At 53.3% G+C, this 19856-nt stretch overlaps 3 protein-coding genes across 3 annotated transcripts; all 3 read right to left on the bottom strand.

The window, feature by feature from the left end:
- Positions 1 to 2726: 2726 nt before the first annotated feature.
- NCLIV_058210 (uncharacterized protein) lies at positions 2727 to 7146 on the bottom strand (the record flags this gene model as incomplete). Its single annotated transcript, XM_003885377.1, has 7 exons — positions 2727 to 2764; positions 3934 to 4164; positions 4280 to 4531; positions 4746 to 4883; positions 5729 to 5860; positions 6374 to 6514; positions 7113 to 7146. The coding sequence occupies 7 exons, from the start codon at positions 7144 to 7146 to the stop codon at positions 2727 to 2729; spliced, it is 966 nt and encodes a 321-aa protein (XP_003885426.1).
- A 2954-nt stretch (positions 7147 to 10100) lies between these two features.
- NCLIV_058200 (conserved hypothetical protein) lies at positions 10101 to 11474 on the bottom strand (the record flags this gene model as incomplete). The annotated part of the gene is made up of 1 exon (XM_003885376.1): positions 10101 to 11474. One exon carries the CDS (start codon positions 11472 to 11474, stop codon positions 10101 to 10103), a length of 1374 nt encoding a protein of 457 aa, XP_003885425.1.
- A 4872-nt stretch (positions 11475 to 16346) lies between these two features.
- NCLIV_058190 (conserved hypothetical protein) lies at positions 16347 to 18845 on the bottom strand (the record flags this gene model as incomplete). The annotated part of the gene is made up of 4 exons (XM_003885375.1): positions 16347 to 16589; positions 17125 to 17225; positions 18000 to 18072; positions 18699 to 18845. The coding sequence occupies 4 exons, from the start codon at positions 18843 to 18845 to the stop codon at positions 16347 to 16349; spliced, it is 564 nt and encodes a 187-aa protein (XP_003885424.1).
- Between the last annotated feature and the right edge of the window lie 1011 nt (positions 18846 to 19856).

Genomic DNA, 19856 nt, shown 5'->3' with positions numbered 1-19856 from the left:
GATTGTGTGCATGCATCTATCGAGACACGAGGCAAACGCATCTCGAACCGTGCCGTGACAGAAACACACAACTTCTTTTCCTCCTTTTCTTCTTCCAAAGAAGTGAATCTCGAGTCACGGGAGAACGGTCAGCAGGGTTTTCCTCTTGCTGTTCCGAATCTTCTCGGACGACCGGGCGACAAGCCGGGCGCTTTTGCCAGTGCATGCGGCGAAGACAAGGCCGCTTCTTCTGAGCCGACACTTTCCCGGCAAATTGGACCAGCGCCTGCAAATTCGGATGCGCCACTGGGGTGTCTCGCGTTCCGTTTCTTCTCGAATCTCCAGTTTTAGGTCTCGTGCTGGCAGCCTGAGCAGACCTGGGGGAGGGCCAGGTGCGCAGTCGTTCGGAAGATCCGGGCAAAAACAACGCAGATACGGGAGTGGAGACTCAAACAGAAGTCGTTGCTTTCAGGCATCTGGACCGGGGCTCGGAACCGAACCAGCAGGGGAAGCGAGCTGTCTCTGGGGCGGCCGTTCGTTGCACATGCTGCGATAGGGTGCAGTCGCGTCTGTGTTCTTGTGGGCGACGCCGTAGCCACAACCTGTGTGCTTCTCTACTCATACAGACGTGTGCCGGCTCGAGAAAAGGTTTGGGAACCGTAGGTCTCACCGGTTGCATGCACGCGACAACCGAGCCAGTATCCACGACAAAGAGAACCGCTTACAGGCCCAAAAAGCGACACACTTGAAAGCCGGTGCAAAGAGCCATTTGCATGTATGCATGCGGGAGATACAGATGGTAAGTAATATCTAGAGGATGTGACAATATATATATATATATATATATCATTTACATACGCGAGAGACGCTTTTGACTCATACATCACTCAGCGACTTGGACCATTCCGAATGGAGGTAAATCCAGGAGAATCAGATTAAAGAGCGGCCACTGGCTTGGGCATTCGGCAGATCTGGCGAATTTGTGCACACAAAAGCATCGCTATTTCCTTGGTTTCCATCTGTGGACGCACAAAAACCAACGGGAGACACTTCAAAGTTGAAGGTCATCATGTGACACCGTTTCAGAGCCTCAAGCACACGGAGAGGGTACTGGAGTATCAACAAAAGAAGCACTCCAGTGTCGCCACCGTTTACGATTTTCAGGAAGAATACGTTCTGTTTCTTTCACCAGTTTTCGGAGGAGAGCACGGTTCCTTTCTGCAGTGGGTACAGGCAGCAGATTTCACGATCTTCTGACTCCCCTTGAAAGTTAAGGCGTTGCGTGGGTTTTGGGACACAGAGCTCTTTTGCAGTGTCGAGCAACCACGTGCAACGGGCTGGCCTGTTTTGCGACTCAAATACTACTGAGCGTTATTGAGTTTTTTTTTGTCCGAGAGAACTTGAAAGGCTACACGGAAGTCGACATATTGCAGGGACGAAATGGGCATGAGATGATCCTAGACAGTGAGCCCGTTTAGTGTGCTAGCCAGCGGGAATGCATCACCGCGCTGCGGAGATATTATATGGGCGGTGTTTTCCTCGTATGAAGCAGTCGCCGCTGCACTCTCGACCCGACACGAGGCTCAAGAAGAAAGGCCGCACACCAGACGCTGCGAGCCGACGTGGTTCCTGTTTCGTGTTGCGTTTTCCCGTGGAAAAAGTCAAGCTTTAAAGGGAGAGTCCGGGCAGTCAAGGACAGAGAGAAATGCCGGAGATTCAGCGCCCGTTGAAAAAATCTGACAGTTTCACACACGCACCGGCGGTTTTCGCTTCACCGTTGAGGCTCACAAGTCTAGGGCTGCAGCATATTGATGGATGCAAATTGATCGAACCACTGGCGAAAAAACTTCAAAGATTGAACGGACAATGTGAGACTGGCCGGATCAAAACCTCCCGCCGTTTCACCGGACTGTGAATGGGTTTCACCGGACGGCGGTTGGGCTTTTGAGAGAAGCTTTGTCAAGACAGATGCCTGCCTATACAGCACCACGTACAAACGGATACTGATCTACGTTTCCCCCGTCAAAGAAGAAATTGAACTGCCGCGCCTTGCGACGGGCGAGGCACTCTGATTCGTTCAGCTCCATGCGTGCGCCCGATGGCCAGCTACTACGGTCTAGATTGAAGGGAAAAAACGATTCCCCAGTCGCATTTTCAGCTTTTTTCCGTTGCTCTATGTCGCGCGCGCAGCGCGCAGAAATACACGGCGCTAAGGGAAAGCAGTCGAGCCCGCGAAATTCGCAGGCCGTAGACGAGAGAGCTTTGTGGACACCCGCATGCGTGTCAGCACGCTACGAAGTCGGCACTCCACACCTTGCGGAATAGCTAAACTACGCGTCCGCGGTCCCCCTTCATACCGGGAAAAAAACAGGGAGACGCGGCCTTTTTCCTCCGTGCGTTGTAGACAGTGTGCGAGTTAGGAGGACGATGTCGCCGGTTCGAGAGGCCGTCACCCCAGAATCCCTGGGCAGAGAGTCACGACACCTCGACGCGCTCTCCGGTTCTAGGCTAACGCACACGCGTGGAAGAAAACACAACTGCACCCACTACACATGCGACGACAAAAGGCCGAACCATCAAAAATGCCAGGTACGGCACTGCAGCGAGAACCCGCCAGCGAGACCTACGAATAACTCGCCGCTCCATGCTGATGAACCACTTGAGGGGCGGAGCGAGAATGACCACGCAAGACGAATTCACATTCCCAAAGAGCCGTCAGGAGCAGGGCCGAGTGCAGCTCCTGGACTCTACGAGTAGTAGTAGTCCATCGATCCGTAGTCGTACTCTGTGGGCAAGAACAGGGAAGGCCAGAGCCCAGCATGTTGATCTTGAGATACACACTACGAAGTTCGTTATCGCCTCTGGATTTAACTCCATCAATCGAGTACTCAGTGGAAGGTACGACGTCCCACGTCGACACTCTGAAGCATGCATGCCGACTCCGGCGACAACTCGGTCTGTCTGATGACAGTGGTGACGTCTCCCGTGTCATGGCAAGGTTATGCACATGGGGTCAGCACAGACCTGACGGGAAGGCGAAGCAAGGCAATGTTCAGGAACACAAAGATCCACGCTGCTCTGAAACGTTTGTTTGAGAGCCTGGCATCCAGGAGAGACACTACGCCACCACGCGAAACTGTCGGGGGAACGCCGCCAGAGGAAGGAGCATCGGCGTCTGAAGGAAAAGAAAAGTGGTTTCCTCTTGCCAGCGCGACATCGCGCCCAAATGCATGCAGCATGCTCTATCCAGAAGGTGGGTGGAACACACGCACGGTCGCGTACAAAGGAAGCCGCTACACGTCCCAACGCTGCCACTGTACCCAGCAGGCGAGACGGCTCTCTCGCCGCCGCACAGACGTCGCCTATGCACTGAGGGAAGGAAAATGCTGCTCACGGTCGTATGTGTTGCCGCCATCAGCCATTCCGTATTCGTCGTACGCCACCTCTCCAGGGGTCCTCCGCTTTCCCCTGAATCGCCCTGCAAATAAGAATACCAGCCATTGCACCGTGCGGGTAGTACAGGACGCTTCGCGGTTCACTGACACGGTTGCCCCCTCGAGTCTTTTGCGTGTTAGGCAGCTGCTGGCCGAGACAGTGTATGTACACCGGCTTTCCGGATATTCGTGGAGGACCGTGGACACTCCAGCGAGGGAGTCGCGATGCGAACGAGAGAAATCGCTCCAATAAAGCGCAGTCGATACGTGGAGTTGTCGCCAACACGAGACCGCGCACGCGGCAGACGGCTGGTGTTTTTCGCAGCAGAACGCTGAAGAGCAACCGTTTCGAACAGGTGTAGAGGACCCCCAGTCGAGCCAACACCAGACTCCAGCGGGCTGGTAGAAAGTCGCCTTTGGACACGTTTCGCGTAAGCCTGCAGCGAAGCCTGGCACCGTTGTGGCGACAGGAGAGTGTGCGTTTCGGCGAACATCCCGCGGAGCTCCGAAGCAGACTCACTGATGACGAGCACAAGAAGGATGACGACGAGGAGCGCTCCGCCACCGATGGCTGCCCATATCCACACGGGCGTATCTGAGGAGAGACCTTCCGAGATAACAGTGGATAGCTGGGACGACATCGACTTCGCCACGCAGGAGTAGTTCCCGTCCGAGCCCTTTGTGCATGAGCTGTACTGTCCGCACGTCTCGCCCGCGAGCTCGCATGGCAGGTTCTCGTACCCTTCTTTGGCTGAACCCGGCCGCACACACAGCACAGGAAACAGGGACGTTTGAGGAGACCTCCACGATTTCTGCCTCCGTTACTCCTCGCGGAGAGGGCGCTGCGAGAGATCTGCCTGACTTACGCGTGCAGTTGCCTTTTTTGCCGGTGCCGGTTAGATTTGCCTTGCACTGGCAGGTGTACGAGCCCACGAGTTGCTTGCATGTGGCCAAAACGGGGTCACAGTCGTGCTCATTGGTATCGCAGTAGTTCTTGGCGATGCAAGCACCGTCTGCGCCCATTGAAAAGCCTTTGGCGCATTCACACCTGTACGATCCGGCGGTGTTGGCGCACGTCGAGTTAACTGGACACGGGTCGGCGTCGCACTCATCGATGTCTGAAACGCGAGCTCACACAACAGCTGACAGACGGCTTCCATGCATCTTTTCCGTCGACTTGCTTCGACACCATGCAGGCGCGTGCTCACCTCTGGACGTCCTCACGCGTTGCAGAAGAGGGGGAAGGTTCCATATGAGATTTCTAAATCCGAGACGTTCACTCATCTGCGGACGCTGCGGGAAGAACGGTGTGATCCAAGCAGGGCTACGCACCTGTACAGTCGATTCCAGGTTGGCCGCCGTTTCCCTCATATCCGGGCAAGCAGGAGCAGGTAACTGATGCATCCGAGTTGTTAATGCATGTGGTGTTGGCCCCGCAGCCTCCGTTGTTCTGCGCGCATTCGTTTTTGTCTGCGTTCGAAAAAACAGTCGGAAGGAATCGAGAGAAAACGCATTTCAAACCGAGACTCTTTCTCTCCCTACACCTCCCGACGAGCTCGCGTACTGACACTCGATCGTCAGCAGCGTGCTGGCTACCGATCCTTCAGGCCTGACGGACACTCTCTCAAGCGATCCTGCGGGGCCAGGGTGGAATGGCGGAGCGTTCTGCGCTCCTCAATTGAAGAGAAGGGACTAGCTTCTGCAGGGGAAAACAGACGCGTTCGTTACTTCCGCACGCGTTCGCTGCCGGTCTTGTTCATGCTGCGCTGTTACAATGAGGTTCGCGCAAATTCGCACACTGCCCAGGAGTCAGCGCCACACGTAAGGCAATGGGAAATCCCTCGACATATGAGCAGCAGCATGTGCACGCTCAAGAAGAACAACTTCCGAAAGATCGTCAATCAGTGCATGAGCGAGCGTCTTCTGGTGGGCAGCCAGCGTCGACAAAACCGACGCGTGGTGCATACAGCATGCGCAAGGCAGCGACTGTTGCAACACGAATGTACCAGGAGGAGCAGACTCGGCTGATGGGTGCGACGACGCACTGTTTCCGTGTGAAAGCATCCCTCGCATCGTCGCAGGGTGTACGCTGAGCTCGAAGGGATCTGGAGAAAGAGGTGCAACCCATTCGAGCATTGAGGGACACAAGGCAGCCACCAGAAGCGAACGAACGACACCTCAGTCCTGTGGTCTCTGGAGCAGCATCGTGCACTGGTGCAGTTCAGATGCGCAGCCGTAGTGCTCGCGCACGTTATAACACTGGGTCTACGCCTGCAGTGCGCATCTTCATCAGGGTGTGTGCGGATGTTACTTACCCTCACATATGCCGTTCTTCAGCTCGCGGTGGTCGCCGCAGACGCAGATGTAGCTGCCGCGGGTGTTTTCACACATGGAATTTGGCACTGCTGTCGTACAGTTGTGCGTCCCTTGATGGCATTCGTCTATATCTGGACAGAAACGACTCCGCCAAAAGTGGAAAAACACGCATATATTTTGGAGGCGTTTGCAGTGAACTTCCGAGAACCCCGCACAACGGGGTTCTTCACTGACTTTCCGCGCAGCTCGAAGCTTCGCTTCGGGAACAATCGCCGCTAGAAAGATCTTTGCACCTGTCTCTGCATGGAAGCCAAAGTTGGTGACACGGATGTACTGTCGCCCCACCAACGAGAGTAGAGACAGTCATGAGCAGTTATCTCACTGATTCGCGGGCACGACGCATAGGTTCACTTCTGCTTATACCACCCATTTCGTCGTAAACAGCCACGTTGTTTCAACTCGATCTGTTGGTACACACATCAGGGGCACGGCACGCAGCCCACCCCCCGTATAGAATGATCGAGCAGCAGGCTCGCCGCTGCCACCACTCAAGAGTAGGAAGGCGCCGCCCGGCCTCCTGCCAGTTTTTCGGTCGCCAATGCTGCGCAGAGTGGCGCCCGCAGGCTCTGAAAGAGGGGCCTTACCGTCGCATCTCGAAGTGTCGGACCTGCCTGCGTACCGGAAGCCATCGGCGCAGGTACAGAAAAAGTCGCTGGAGCCAGCATCTTTGCACCCCACCGCATTTGGCACAGACGCACAGATCTTGAACCCGGCGACATCGCAAGCTGAACGACGGCAGACAGGCAGGCAAACCCGGTTTGGTTGCTTGAGGGAAGGCAGACTGTCGGTCCAGGTCGCATGCTCTTTTGGACAAGGTTGGACTGTATGGCTCAGAAATCGGGTGCGCGAGATTACCAATCTAGTACGATCCGGGAGTGGAGACGGCGTGTCGCAGATGAACCTCTTCACATGATCTGCTGGTCAGGACACGGCTGCCTGGCCCTCAATCTTCCAGTCGCTCGAACTGAAAGGCCTATAGGGTGACCATTTGCGTTCAACCAAATGATTGTCTTCGATCGCAAACCTCCATGCCCTCGGCCTGCGGCGCCAGCCCCAAAACGACAAAGCGGTTCAATACTGTTCTGCTTCACGGCAGTCGTAGCTGCAGGCCACAGTTAAGAAACTGCGAAGGACGGCCTGTTATAACTCTGACTTCGTGTCAAAGGGTTTTTTGTTGGCATCCGTACGCCAGCGAATTTGTTTCTCCCCTGTGTGGAAAGCACCCACCGCTGGGCTCTCCCGGGAAGGGGTTGCGTGGCCGGATTCTACAGACGTAACAGGATATGTCGAGCACGAGGTCATCGTGTTCGGACAGAAACTCACGTGTCTGGGACTCGCCCGATTGGCCGTTACCCATCGTGTCGCCCCTTCAAGATCCAAGCAGACAAGCTTAGATGGCTGACACAAAAAGGGTGGATTCCGGGAGCCTGACGACGGCGATCCGCGATAGGCAGTTGAAAACCCAGGCGTTCCATGAGGACGCCTGCCTGAGTCCCTCCCGGCCCGAGCAGGACAGCAGATCCTTTGAAGAGGTGCGGCGCGATCTGGTGTGTCGTACGCGTTTCGAGACCCAGGATCTCGGAAGAGTCTTGCGCCCCCCTACCCTATCCCTCAATAGTGAGAATGTAAACAGTCCAAGGCGAAGAGCGATGCTTGGTCGTCCCTAAACGAGCAGTCGATGCACTGCCGGCAGGACGAGAAATCCTCTGTCAACCCTTCTCACGTGTCTCAGTCCGTTGATGGCTCACTGTCAGTAGACAAAAAGTAGACAGGTCATTCAGAGATCGATGCACGAGAGACCCTGTTCCTGGATATCCTTTCTGGGGTACACAAACTTAACCTGAGACTGGGACGACGGCTGTGCTGCGAGACGGGGAGTGTGACGGTTGCGAGGGGAGACAATATAGGAAGACGTAAGTCAGGGATTCGAACACACTTCAGCATAAGTACCTCCACGTGCCACCTGGTCCTACTGGAACTTGCTGGCTCCTCTACGGGCATAGGCTTCTGGTGTAGTTACACTGCCGAGCCTTCTGTTTCCAAGCATGTCGGCACACTCTGGGACTTTTCCGGCAGAAACGAGGACTCTGGCGGCATTGATGTCGGTCTAAGAAAACAAAAGGACAAGTGACGCTTCAGTAGGTTGATTACGACTACTCCCGGGGTTGCGCCTTCTCGCAAGAAAGCCGAAACTCGTGGGCAAGCAAATTTTTGGCACGCGCTTACGCTTTGCCCGGTCACACTCAGGGGCCCAGCTCTGGGCTTAAACCTTCTACTTTCACGGATTTCCCCCCGTCAAGCGATGAAAAGGACAGAATGTGGTACGACTCAAGCAAGTGACACTGCGGGACACACAAAGTTTCCTGTGTCCTTTCGTCCAAGGAGAACCTCGATTTGTTGAATTATCTCTAGCATCGACCAGCGAGTGACCGGCCACGATCCACTGTGGTTTGCCCGGTCGTTGCAACCGCGGGCGCCGGCGGGGCTCGCTAGCCACTGTCGGCAGAAGGGAGAAGAGAGGGAATCGATGTCTCAGGGTTGCTTGGCACGTCCATGGTGTGGTAACTGATTAATGCGCATACACTTCCCGACTAAATCGTAGGAAAGCGGATTTTGAAGTCGATGGATTACTCGTCCAACAGAGTCTTCTAAACTGGTGGACGCCCTCAACATAGGGCTGCCTATCCGGAGTCAGCGGGGCATGGCGTTGCTCTGGATGAGGCGAGCTATGGTGCGGCGCTGGTGCGGTATTCTTTACTTGAAAAGATACGAATCGAGGCAGTGAACAACTCCGCACAGAGAAGCAACGACGCAGGAGGCCACAGAAAACACAATATGTGCTTGGCAAATAAAGTTTACGCCCCTTACTCGTCAACACACAACAGCGACTTGCTCCAATGAACGTGTCACGGCAAAGCGATACCCCGCGCACCAGTAGAGTGCCCTGTCCCGCTTTTCCCGGTACTGGGAGATCCGTGTGCGACTGTGTGTCGGCCCTGGAGATGCTATGGCGTATTGTTCCAAGTCTTCCATATGAGACAACGGACTTCACTAGGACCATGGGGATAATCCATAGCTCAATTCACTTTTTCCGCGCGCTCCTGTTCCACACCACACGCATCTCTGGATGTGAGTTAGGGCAGAAAGGACCGAATATGCGAGCGCGCGCGCATTCAGACCTGGCTACTCTGTGCAGCTTTCCCACTGTAGGTCCGGCGTTGCCGCAGCTGACATCTAGGAGCTGAGGAAAACTCTACGTTCGAGACACCCTATCAAGCCGACGGATAGCGTATTCTAGAGGCACTTTATTCAGGAACGTCAATTCTGTTGGGCAAACCCGGGGATCTTCCACCGACCCCGCTAAGGTCACCGGCGGAGGCGGACCCCGCAGTCCGGACTCTCGGACGAATCACGGCAGCAAATAGGGCTGTCAAAACTGTCTTACCTTTTCGGTAAGCTCGCTTGCCTCCAATAAAAGCCTCATGTGGGCGCGTGCTCTACAATAGCGACACGTGCGTTGCCCACTCCTGCGGCCTCTGTTACGGATTTCCCTCGACGGGACAGCTCCTTCGGAAGACTGGACAGCAGATGACGAGGGCGCCAAGGGCGGTGGTCACCTACCAGCCAGAAGGGATTTTGTCGCGTATTACACCCCAGTAAAACAACTATTAAAGGTAGAATAGGGCTGGGCACTCCTCCATAAACGGTATTAGTTGCTGTGCCCCCCCCCCGTTGGATAGTGCGTTAACGCTCATCGGACCCTGCTGCCGTGTTTGGGCTGTGCCACAGGACTTCCCGTTCACGAGATGCTCGACTTTTCAGTTTCTGTAGTGACCGACTGTAACTACTTTCCTGGTGTAGAAGAGACACCTCACGAACACCCACCTCAGCGTGGGTGACACGCCGCTGTTTTTTTTTATTTTAGGGGATTGGACATGGCACACGCTACTGTGCTTGCATCTCGGGTGCTCTGCGGAAAGGAAATCCTCAGACAGCGTGAAGCGTCATTCAGTCTGTGAACGGGCAAGCAGTAGCGACCGCTTAGCGTTGCAGGCAGCTTTGGGCATTATAGCGTTGTTCGCCCGACTTTGGTATTCGAGCTCGACGGGGTCCAGAGCTCTAACAGCACCACAAATCGGGAGGGGGAGACACAGACGACAAAAGCTGCTTTTGAGTGTCACAGTGGCAAAGCGGTTCCTACAACTTTCGTTTATCTACGTGACCAACCGTGCAAGTCTCTCACAGCACACACTGAACGCCGAAAAAGTACAAAGTATTCTGGCATGTGATACAGTACAACTCCGCACGACGCTAGTTCTTCGATCGCCACGGCGGAGGAGTTCCTTCCCTCATTTTGGCTCGGCCTTCATCTGCGGATAGAGGTACCAAGAATGACCCCGACACGGAGAATCCGTCATCTTCGCCGGCAATCCGTACAGACCCTGACAGATTTCCCTGCTTCTCCAAACCGTCCAACTTCCCAGACGCCTTTCCAGAGCTGCCGTGCTCTTCCCCCTGTCGTAGTGACCGGAGTTTCCCTTTAAACGTCAACCCCGTATGGAAGGAATCCGGCCGAGGGCAGGGATACAGATCGCCGCCATGGACACCTGAGGGGAGTACGTCGCCATCGCTGTGTGCATCGCAGCTCTTTCTTCTGTGTTCCCGTCCCAGGTTTTGCCCTGCCGAAAAGCGAGGACGAGCGGGTGTTTGGACGCCGGCCATCCTCAGCATGTGTGGATCATACGGGATATACGGCTCCAAAGGGGGTGGACGGTCGTACCGCCGTTTTCCGCTGCACGTGTTGACTCCTGAAAAGGCATCAGCGTGTCTCGCTCGACGTTCATCCAAGAACTTGTACACATAACTGTCATCAGGATGAAGAGGGGTGTGGTGAGCATGGTCATAGACCCGTCTGACTCTCGCCTGCAAGACGGAACTTGCGGGATTGTCGCTCACAGAGCGCTGTGGGAACGCCACCCGATGCTTTGGAATCCTTCCCAGCGGCGGTCTCTGCTGCTCTTGCCGCCATTTGTGGAACCGCTTTAACTCTAGGTCGTAGCGTGACCAACTGTCCTGTCTCGGTTGTGACCGGGCGCAGCTCATCAGTGGCCGATGGAACGGCTGAAACCGATCAAAGTCGGCATCATCAACATGCTCGCCGCTAGCCTGCGGCACACTCGTGTCGTCTGTTTGTCCAAACTGGACGACGCCGCTAATGTTGATATCGCCGACGACACGGTTCACTTCGTTCTTGTCTTGCTCCGGCGCTTTTTTCTCTTCCACACTCTCCAAAGAACACTGAGTTGACTGGTCGGTAGTCCGCCTCCGGTGCTTATTGGCGCTGATTCCTGCCCGACGAGCTCCATCGCGCATTCGTGTGCACGCGTCCTCGAAATCCAGTTCGTCTACTTCCCATTCTGGAAAGATACGAGTGAACTGATGGAGGCGCGGTTCAGGAAGGTGGCTTTGAGAGTGCGGCAGCCTCGAACTTCTACCCGCGTCGCAGTGACCCAGACAGTGGCTTACTGGGCAGAGAACAGCACCTGCTGAAGTCGGGGAAGGCAGTACAAGAAGCGACTGCTGCGGCTGGGCAACTCCGACAGACGCCGGCCACTGCATTAAGACTTGATGGGGCACGCTGCAGTTTTGCGGTTGTGCAGTGGCTGATACATACGGGAAATACATGGTTAGAGGCGACTGCGTTTAGGAGAGGAGCTCCCTGGACGGCTTCAGTGGAACGCTTGAGACGGGTACGATCGGAAAAAGGAATTCCAATGCACGCCGCAGTTTATGGGTGGCAGTACGTTGCCGCGAGTCATGCCTGTTCCCGGTGCTATCGATTGCTCTCGATTCAGTCGGGCAGCCCAAGGATGACACAGAGTCGATTCTGCGCTCAACGAGACCGCTCGTTACAACGAGATAACCGCAGTCCGGATTCTCACGCCACAACTTCTTTTACTGTCAGACGTCACGTGTTTGACCTGTATGCTGGAATCACCGCCTCGCATCCCCTCCGAATGAGGTTCTCGAAAGGACAAGCCGCGGCTTTCAAGCACGGATGATCAGTGGCAGCAGGCTCATGTAGTCGATTCATTCGATGTGCATCCGCACCCTCTCACAAGAAAAGCCTCTTGCCACTCTCACAAAAAGCAAAGCCGAAATCCTTCATCGGCTGTTTGATTTCTCGATTGTGGAACTTCGGAATACGCAATTGCCGAGGCCGTCGAGGTTGTCTCGGCGCATTGCACTGGACGGAGAAATTCGTGCGGGTGCGCAGACACGCATATCCGGAGGGATGAGACACCAGCCCCTGCTTTGCGTTAACAAGGCAAGCACGACACTGTTTCTAGAGAGATACCGAAAAGTACTCTTCGGAACGTGTCACTTACCCATTTTCCTCGCCCTCTAAAACCCGAAATTCCCTCGGATCACAAACAGAGTTCGATGCCCGCTGCGCGACAGTCCGGGTCTGAAGCGCTAGCGCCGGTGTCAAAACCGCTAGCTCGCCTGACGGAGAGGACACCGCGCCAACCGCAGAAAGTTTGGTCAGTGATCGCGCAAGGATCGTGGAGTGGCGCCCCTTGCACCCCTGATCGCATTTTCCTGTCGGCACTTCCGTGCAAGCCCCCTAGCTTTTTCCAAGGAGCTGGGAGGCATTCTTTTCTAGGTTGTCTGCGCGGTGAGGCCACCGACGCACGGGCCGGGGGGAGCAAACTCCAGACAGGAATCATCGCTGTTAAAAGTCCTCATGCAGAAGGCTGAGCTGTCCTCTTTTAGAACCCTCCGCTGCGCTGGGAATATCCCCTCGATGCGCCTCCATGTGTGCGCCAGGATTCTTCAGATGCGCAATCCCTCCAGCAAGCTTTTGCCCCATACGAGCTTCGAGCGTTCTGGTTCTCCGCTAGTGTGTACATAAGGAAAGGGGGTCGTCAAAACGTCTCCCTCTCCCTCGGAACCCTTTTTCTGCAAAGACGGAGCGCGAGCTTCGCTGTATGGGAAACGATGACTAGGCAATCCTCCCAATCGACAAGGCATCTCAAATGCTCATCTGACGCGGAATCTGTGGCCCCACATGGGGACCGCAATAGGGTATCCACCAAAAGGACATTGAGAAATATGCCGAGCGGAAAAAAGAATCTATGTCTCGATTCTAGAAGATTAAAAACGTATCGCGCAGCCGTGTATGAAAGGGCCTGATATGTTCAGTGCTTCTGTAGCAGTCACTGCTCGCCTCAACACCCCCAACAGCAAGAGTGCGTGAGGCATCTTCCCGCGATGTTGCCAAGTCTGTCTAGACATGCACCCAACATCATTGTTTTGAACAAACACTCCGGAGGCTGTGAATGGAGCGTATGCGTATCCATGGCTCTCTCTCTAGTGGCGTAAGCAACTGCTGCTCGCCGGCCCAGGGCACGTACAAGTCCCTGGAGATGCCCGCCCGCGCGTCCCGTTGGTCACCGCCGCCCAACTTTGCTCGTAAAAAGCCGAAAGTTCCTTCGAACGTCGTTGACTCTTTTTTGCACGCTATCCACCTTTCTGGTGATAGGCTGAACAGCTTATCTAAAGTCCGCATCGTTTCGGGAAGAGCCGACTGAATGTGCACAACACCGCGAGATGAGGCAAAGGAGAAGTCTACACCCGCAATAAAATGGCGAACTGGTCACTAGACGATTGCAGAAGTTTCCATCTTCGCGACCTGTTCTTTACCGACAGTATTGGCCACCCCCGTTTAAAAGCTGGGTGTGTGTTTGATTCGTGTACGTTTTACAGATATTCTGCTTAATGTTTGCTTCGAATACTTACGAGCCTCGTTTCATGTACGATACAGGTTTTTAATTGTGTTTCTACGCTCTCTCACAGCATGCACACCAATTTTTCCGCTGATTTGTCGACAGAAAGAAAACTTAGGCGCTCTCCTTACTTTCGCGCAGAGGGGAGCCGTAGCCGGGCGCCGCGCCACAACACCGTACGCTTCGGCAGAGAGGACGAGAGGACACGTCCTGTTTCTGTATCAACTCGATCATGACTTAATAAAGGACAGCGGTGTACCATCGTAGGAAGGACTGCCGCGGGATTAGCAGATGTTGGCGCTATCCAAGCAGGACCCTTGATGCGGCGCCGCACACAACGAAGTTCGCTGCATGGCACTGACTTTCTCAACTACACATCGGAAGGATACGGACTTTTGTCCCATCACGAACGATTCAGATCCAGTGATATAATGTCTCCAGTGCCCAAAATCTGTATATAGCTCCGGCTGCCGAGTGTTGGAATCGCCGCTTCGTCAGTCGGGGATACGACGTAAAGTCGTCCGCGGGTTTGCACATTGACGTCGCAATCTGAAAACGTCGAGCGAGGTGTCCACCCGCGTACGCGTGTCCTGAAATCCAGCGGACAGTTCACGTTCAGTAGCTCGGTGGGGGTAACAGACAACGGTATGACTCTGTGGCTCTAATGTGCCCTGTGTTCCAAAGGCTTCAGATGACGCTCCAGACATCTTTACAAATAACTCTGTACACATGTATACATGAAAGTTATAAATTGCGAAACTATGGCATGTCGGTGAGAATATGATCGGGATTCCAGCGCTTCACTTCTGGTAACATAATTTCCTTTTATTTTTCAAGTTTGTCCTCTTGTTAGATGTTTTATTTAGGTGTCTGGCAAGTACACCTCTAGTTTGTTTTGCCCGTATGCCAACTTTTTCCGACGGTAATGACCAATACGGAGCAACGAAGATGGCGTGCAGGCGTTTGTGGGAACTTCCGCTTTTGGTGCTATTAGTGGTCGCACATTTCGTTGCTGTTGTTTGCGCCTGCAGTCTCTATGCTACCAACACAAGTCACACCCTTGAACAACTTATGTCGTTACCATGCCAGAGTGTGACAGATACCGATGAACAAAATCTCTCTGGGGAACTAGGCGAGACGCCGGTGGGAACTCTTACATGTGAACCTGGTACGAGTACTTTTCAGCCTTGTTCGTCGTACCGCGAGGGATTCGGTTGTCCAATGACACCTGAAACATCAGCAGGTGGACTGTCCAGCAAAGGCACAGATGACGTTTCTGCAAACAGTGTAGTGCGCCCTGGTGTTGCGGGCAGGACGGGCAAACTATATCGAGACGAAATCGGATCATGGTCAGTGAACGCGGGTCAATTCCTCTCTAAGAGCTCCAGGAGATGCAAGAAAGAAACCCTCACGATGGAGGTGAAAAGACGGTTCATGTCGGGAATGAAAGGCTTAGTGTCTGCCATACGCAGATGGATCATTGGAGCAGTGTTTTTATTACGTCACCCCGTTGCAGGTTTCGACTCTTGAAGGGACTTGATACTTAGTAGAGCAGTTTTTTGATGTTCGACATAGCGAGGCCGCGTACTGTCGAACTTGTTTGTGCAACGGATGGCAGCGTCGAGATTTCGATCGCTGGAACACAGGGCAGCCGAACCATCGAACATGAGCGACATTGCTACTAATCTGTCGCCTGTTGTTAAGGATGCCAGTGATGCATTTTGGCAGCTCCAGGATTTCTCTGTGGTGCTAGAATCACGACTCCGACACTGCCTGTCAGATGGGCTCGCGACAAAGCGACACTCTCACGTGCCTACCAAAGATTGCAACTGAGCCAATGTTGGGGAAACTGTTTCACATCGCTCACAGCGTCTGCAGTTATTTCTTCGTTCCGCTTACAAATGAAGAAGCTAAGCAAGCTCTGAAGTAGCATGTTCCAGGTGGGTTACAGGCAAGGAGCCTACAGTGTGTGCGTGCATGACTTTTGTCGGGCCTCCCTCGATAGATGGACGTCCCATGCATGCATCCATGGGTGTGCGTGGTGTCCAGCGTATGTGCTTTATGCTAGAAAACGTGTTTCCGGTGTGTACGAATTCAAGACGCTGAGCGCTGTCGCTTGTATCTGTCCGACTGTAATGGCGTGTGGCCCTGGGTCCAATTAACCTGGCAGCGGTTCTTCCTGCTTCGCTTTTGACCTTGTTTAAGTTTCTAATCGTTGCCGTAGTTCCGATAAAGAAGATGGACAGCGCAAGACTTACCAGTGGAAGCACATTGTTGGCCAGAAAGCAGTGCGACTTACTAATGCTTTCGTCCGCTATCCTGGTAAAATCCAGGCATCTTCCGTAGACACAGGACATTTCCTTTTGAGGTGACGTCATAGTATTTCATATACTGAAGTTTGCGTGCAAAAGGATGCACTGGCTTTGCATCCCCTGATCTGTCCACACACCTAAAATACTCTATCCTTAGAGAGGGAGACCCCTCAAGGAGCGCCCCCAAGCAAGGTGCCCGACTGTTGCGACAGCTGCTCTGGTGACATCGTCGGCTGCAAACCTTTCGCGTATCTACTAGTCTCGATTCTATTGCCAGTCGTCTTTCCCCTGGCTCCTGTGTACTCTCGTTGGAGAATCTCTCGTTCTGAGGGGACGACTCCTAGCGGGCGGCGGAAGACCGTTTAACGTGAGTCTCAGTCAATGGGCGTGGAGTCGGCACAGACCACAGACAGACCAAACCTGCGGCTGCCCACCAACCCGAAATGTTTGTCCGTTCACGATGAAAACACGACTTCAGAGGAGAAGGAAGGCCGAGACGTGACTTGAGAAAAGTTGAGTGCGGGAGGCGGACCAGCGGAACCTGGAGCAGCGAGGGGAGCTGATTGTCCTGTCACAATCAGGGGCATCTGCGTCTCTCGTCGTTGCTCCTGGTGTCCAAGCCGCTGAAACCAGACCTTAACGGCTTCCTGGGTGTTAACCCCTGCCCCCGGAATAAGCAGAAGTGCCAGAAGAAGCAGCTGAAAACGAAACCACAGACATGCAGCGCACGCTTTCAGCTGTATTGCAAATGCATATCCCTAGGCCAGGCGTGTCTTCGCTACTCACAATGGATAACTCCAAGAGTACAGTCGGTGGCTCGTTTTACTCCGTCGTGCTGCTCGATCTGCTGTATGCCTTGATTGTAACCTCACATGCCTATGATTTCCTTTGCAAAGAAGCCTAAAGACGGACCCGAAAGACCGAAGCAACAGCTAAATGTCGGGCGCGGAATCAAGAGACGATGTACAGCCCAACAGCACTTCGTGAACATCAAATGCTGCAACCGCGCCCTCCCCGTGCCTCTCAAAAGTGTTGTTTTCACCTATCCCTCTCTGTCAGGGGCTCCACACAGCATCAATAGCATCCGTAAATCCACGCTCCAGAAACTCGTAGACTTCGTATCCAGGATGAACAAGGCATCTACAGATAGGATGGACTAAACGCAGGAAGCAGGACACCCTGACACCACATGTTGAGAGGCAGTATTTCCTTTCAAAAAGTCAGTTTCCTTACCTTCAGGCAGACCTCAAGCAGCGCAAAGAAGGTAACGAGAACATGAAGACCTTCTGTGTCGCTAGACAATGCTAGCCAGTCATGCGCAAACCAACGAATAGCTGAGGAGACGCAACAACGGAAACAGTTGAACATAAATACCGACAATCCACCATTTTGGAATGGATCTCCCTTTTAATACCGAGCGATTGTCATGCGCAGTTCCTGCCTCCGGACATTACAAGTTTAACCTTAAACCGTAAAAAGCGAGATCTCCCGTCCAAATGAAAGAGTTATCTTTGGACCGGGAGACGGAAACCCAGATAGACCGGTTACCCAGACATCCATTTCGCCTCTAACGGCTTCCAGCAAAACCTTTGCACCTTCACGAATGATAGTACGACACCCGAACATCTATAACACCTGTGAACGTCCACGGACTCACAAAATGGTTTAACAGAGTTACACTGCGGCGACTTCAGGATACAATATCATCACTGTGGAGGCGTTGGCTCGGGGCGATGGCCATTCCGAGATACGAGGCAAGCCTTTTCCCTGATCTGCTGCTTCTTCTTTCGAAGCCGCGTGTTTGCGTTTTGGTCAGCAAAGAGATCTACAAGTGACCAATTCGGTGGCTCGAACGCGCAGGAAGGAGACGAAAGGAACACAAATGTGCCCGAAACGTTGTCGCCATTTTCCTGAGAAACCATTTCTCAGGGCTACAAAAGGGGATGTGGAGAGAATGAGCGATGCGACAGGACTCTCAAATCCTGGCGGACACGGCACAACGTGTACAGTCAAGCTTGAAAGAGACGAGAAGGAAGGGCAGGACAGAGGACTTGAACTGGCTTCGGATGGGTCCCGAAGTGGCTGTTTAGTAAAGACTTTCTCCTTACGCCAGTAAAGGACATAGAGAATATCTTGGATAATCGACAGAAAGATGAACGCGATCATGAATCGCTGCTGCGCCTGAATGCAACACGCCGATTGCAGACAGAAGGAAATCGATCGTGAAACTGCAGCCATCTTTAAAAAATGCTTCCCATGTCTCAGTGTACTGACTCACATGCACCCCTACACATACAAAAGTACTCTCATGGTTGTCGACAGGCGATACAAAAGTCATGGTATCTAACTACACTGACCGATCCATATTCACATACGGTTTGTGAACGTAAGCAAACCCTGTCAATGTTTATATATATATATATATATATATATATTTGTCGATTGAGTGATAGTTGACGGCTGACACATTTCCTTGGTGATGGATCTCTATGTACACATGAAGCATAAAAGAATGTGTAAGGCTGTAGAGATATGCCTATCGATCGATGCACTCCGGTGCAACTTCCCTCAGGAAACCATTCCTTATCAGAATCTGCATTTCCCCAGGTGTCTCCCGTCAGATACGGAAAAAACAAGAGTTGCTTGGAACACGTGTCTGGAATTGGATTTTCACGCTGAGCAGGCGCAGTGGAGGCAAAGTGAGGATCAATCCTACACATTTACGAGTTTTCATCACACACTACATTTCTCCTGGGATGTCAGGAGCCTGATGGGAGAAGGTGCTCGCTAGGTAATTTGGTCCTTACCTTCCTCTCGTCCGGAACAGAGAAGAACGTCCACCAAAGATAAACGAAGAGAGGGAAATTGCAGTCTGGCCGGGTGAGAGAAGACAGCGCGCCTAGAGCTGCAATTGCGAGCATGAGGCACTCTGCCACATCTCGCGCGTTCGCCATTTTTCTCGTATTTTGCGTCGAAGAAAAGTAAAAAACCAATGCTAGAGCCCAACGTCGCTTTGCAGGCAAAGTGAGGACCGGCCCGTACAGAGAGGCCGAATACCGGGTCAGAAGAGTGAAGGGAGAGAGAGAAAGTTGTCGAGCGCATTCAATGAAGCCGGAGATAAACTGTAGTGTGAACCTTCCTCAAAGTTCGTAAGGGTTGCCCAGCTAGTCATCGAATGTACTCGGCGACGCTGCGCAGCGGGGATTATCGAGATATTCCCTGTGGCACAAGACGGGACGCCACGGGTTTTCGAGCACCCAAAGAAAGGTCGGAATACGGAGTGAGAACGAGCTACCAGAAAAAGGTGGTCACCCGTTACCAATGAGGAACGGTCCCGCTTTGCCTGCGGATAGGGGACGGCCACTCTGCCAGACGGGGCCAGAGAACCAACCGTTTTAATCTTCTGGACTTGCAGTTGGATAGAGTAGCCGACACTCCTGCCAAAGAAAAAGATTTTTCAGCATCTAAGAGATGAGCAGGCACAAACGATGTTGAAAGACGCCTAGCAGACTGCTGGATCAAAACTGTCTGAGACAGCAGAGTCTGCACGAGACAACTTAAGATGCGAGCTTTTACGTAAGGCTTGGGAACGAGCTTTGCAGAAAAAAACGATATGCTTGCTTCTCTGTGGGCAAAGAAGTGCAGAAAACAAACAGCCGCGAGAAAGGCGGTGAGGCCCGCGTCGAAAGCGGCTTGGAGAACCACTCCTTCATAAACGACGGCCGTTGGCAGAAAATGCAGCCAGCCCCGTACATGCGAAAATGCGTAAAGTGGTGGTGAGTAGTTCTCCAGTCAATGCGGAGAAACAACTTTAGGAGGAAGTGTGACAGCCTCGCGACAAAAACTTGCCTTCTCAAAGTCCAGGCGGTATAGAGACAGCTCGGGCATTTCGTCAGTTTTGACACCGCCTCGAGAGGAGTTTAGAAAAAAAGACTCGGCCGCGAAAAGAGGACCTAAACGCTCAA

The sequence above is a fragment of the Neospora caninum genome, chromosome XI, assembly GCF_000208865.1.
Source record: "Neospora caninum Liverpool complete genome, chromosome XI".
Classification (NCBI taxonomy): Eukaryota; Apicomplexa; class Conoidasida; order Eucoccidiorida; family Sarcocystidae; genus Neospora; species Neospora caninum.
The sequence above is the reverse complement of the archived record's forward strand: the minus strand, read 5'-3'. Positions and strand labels throughout refer to the sequence as shown.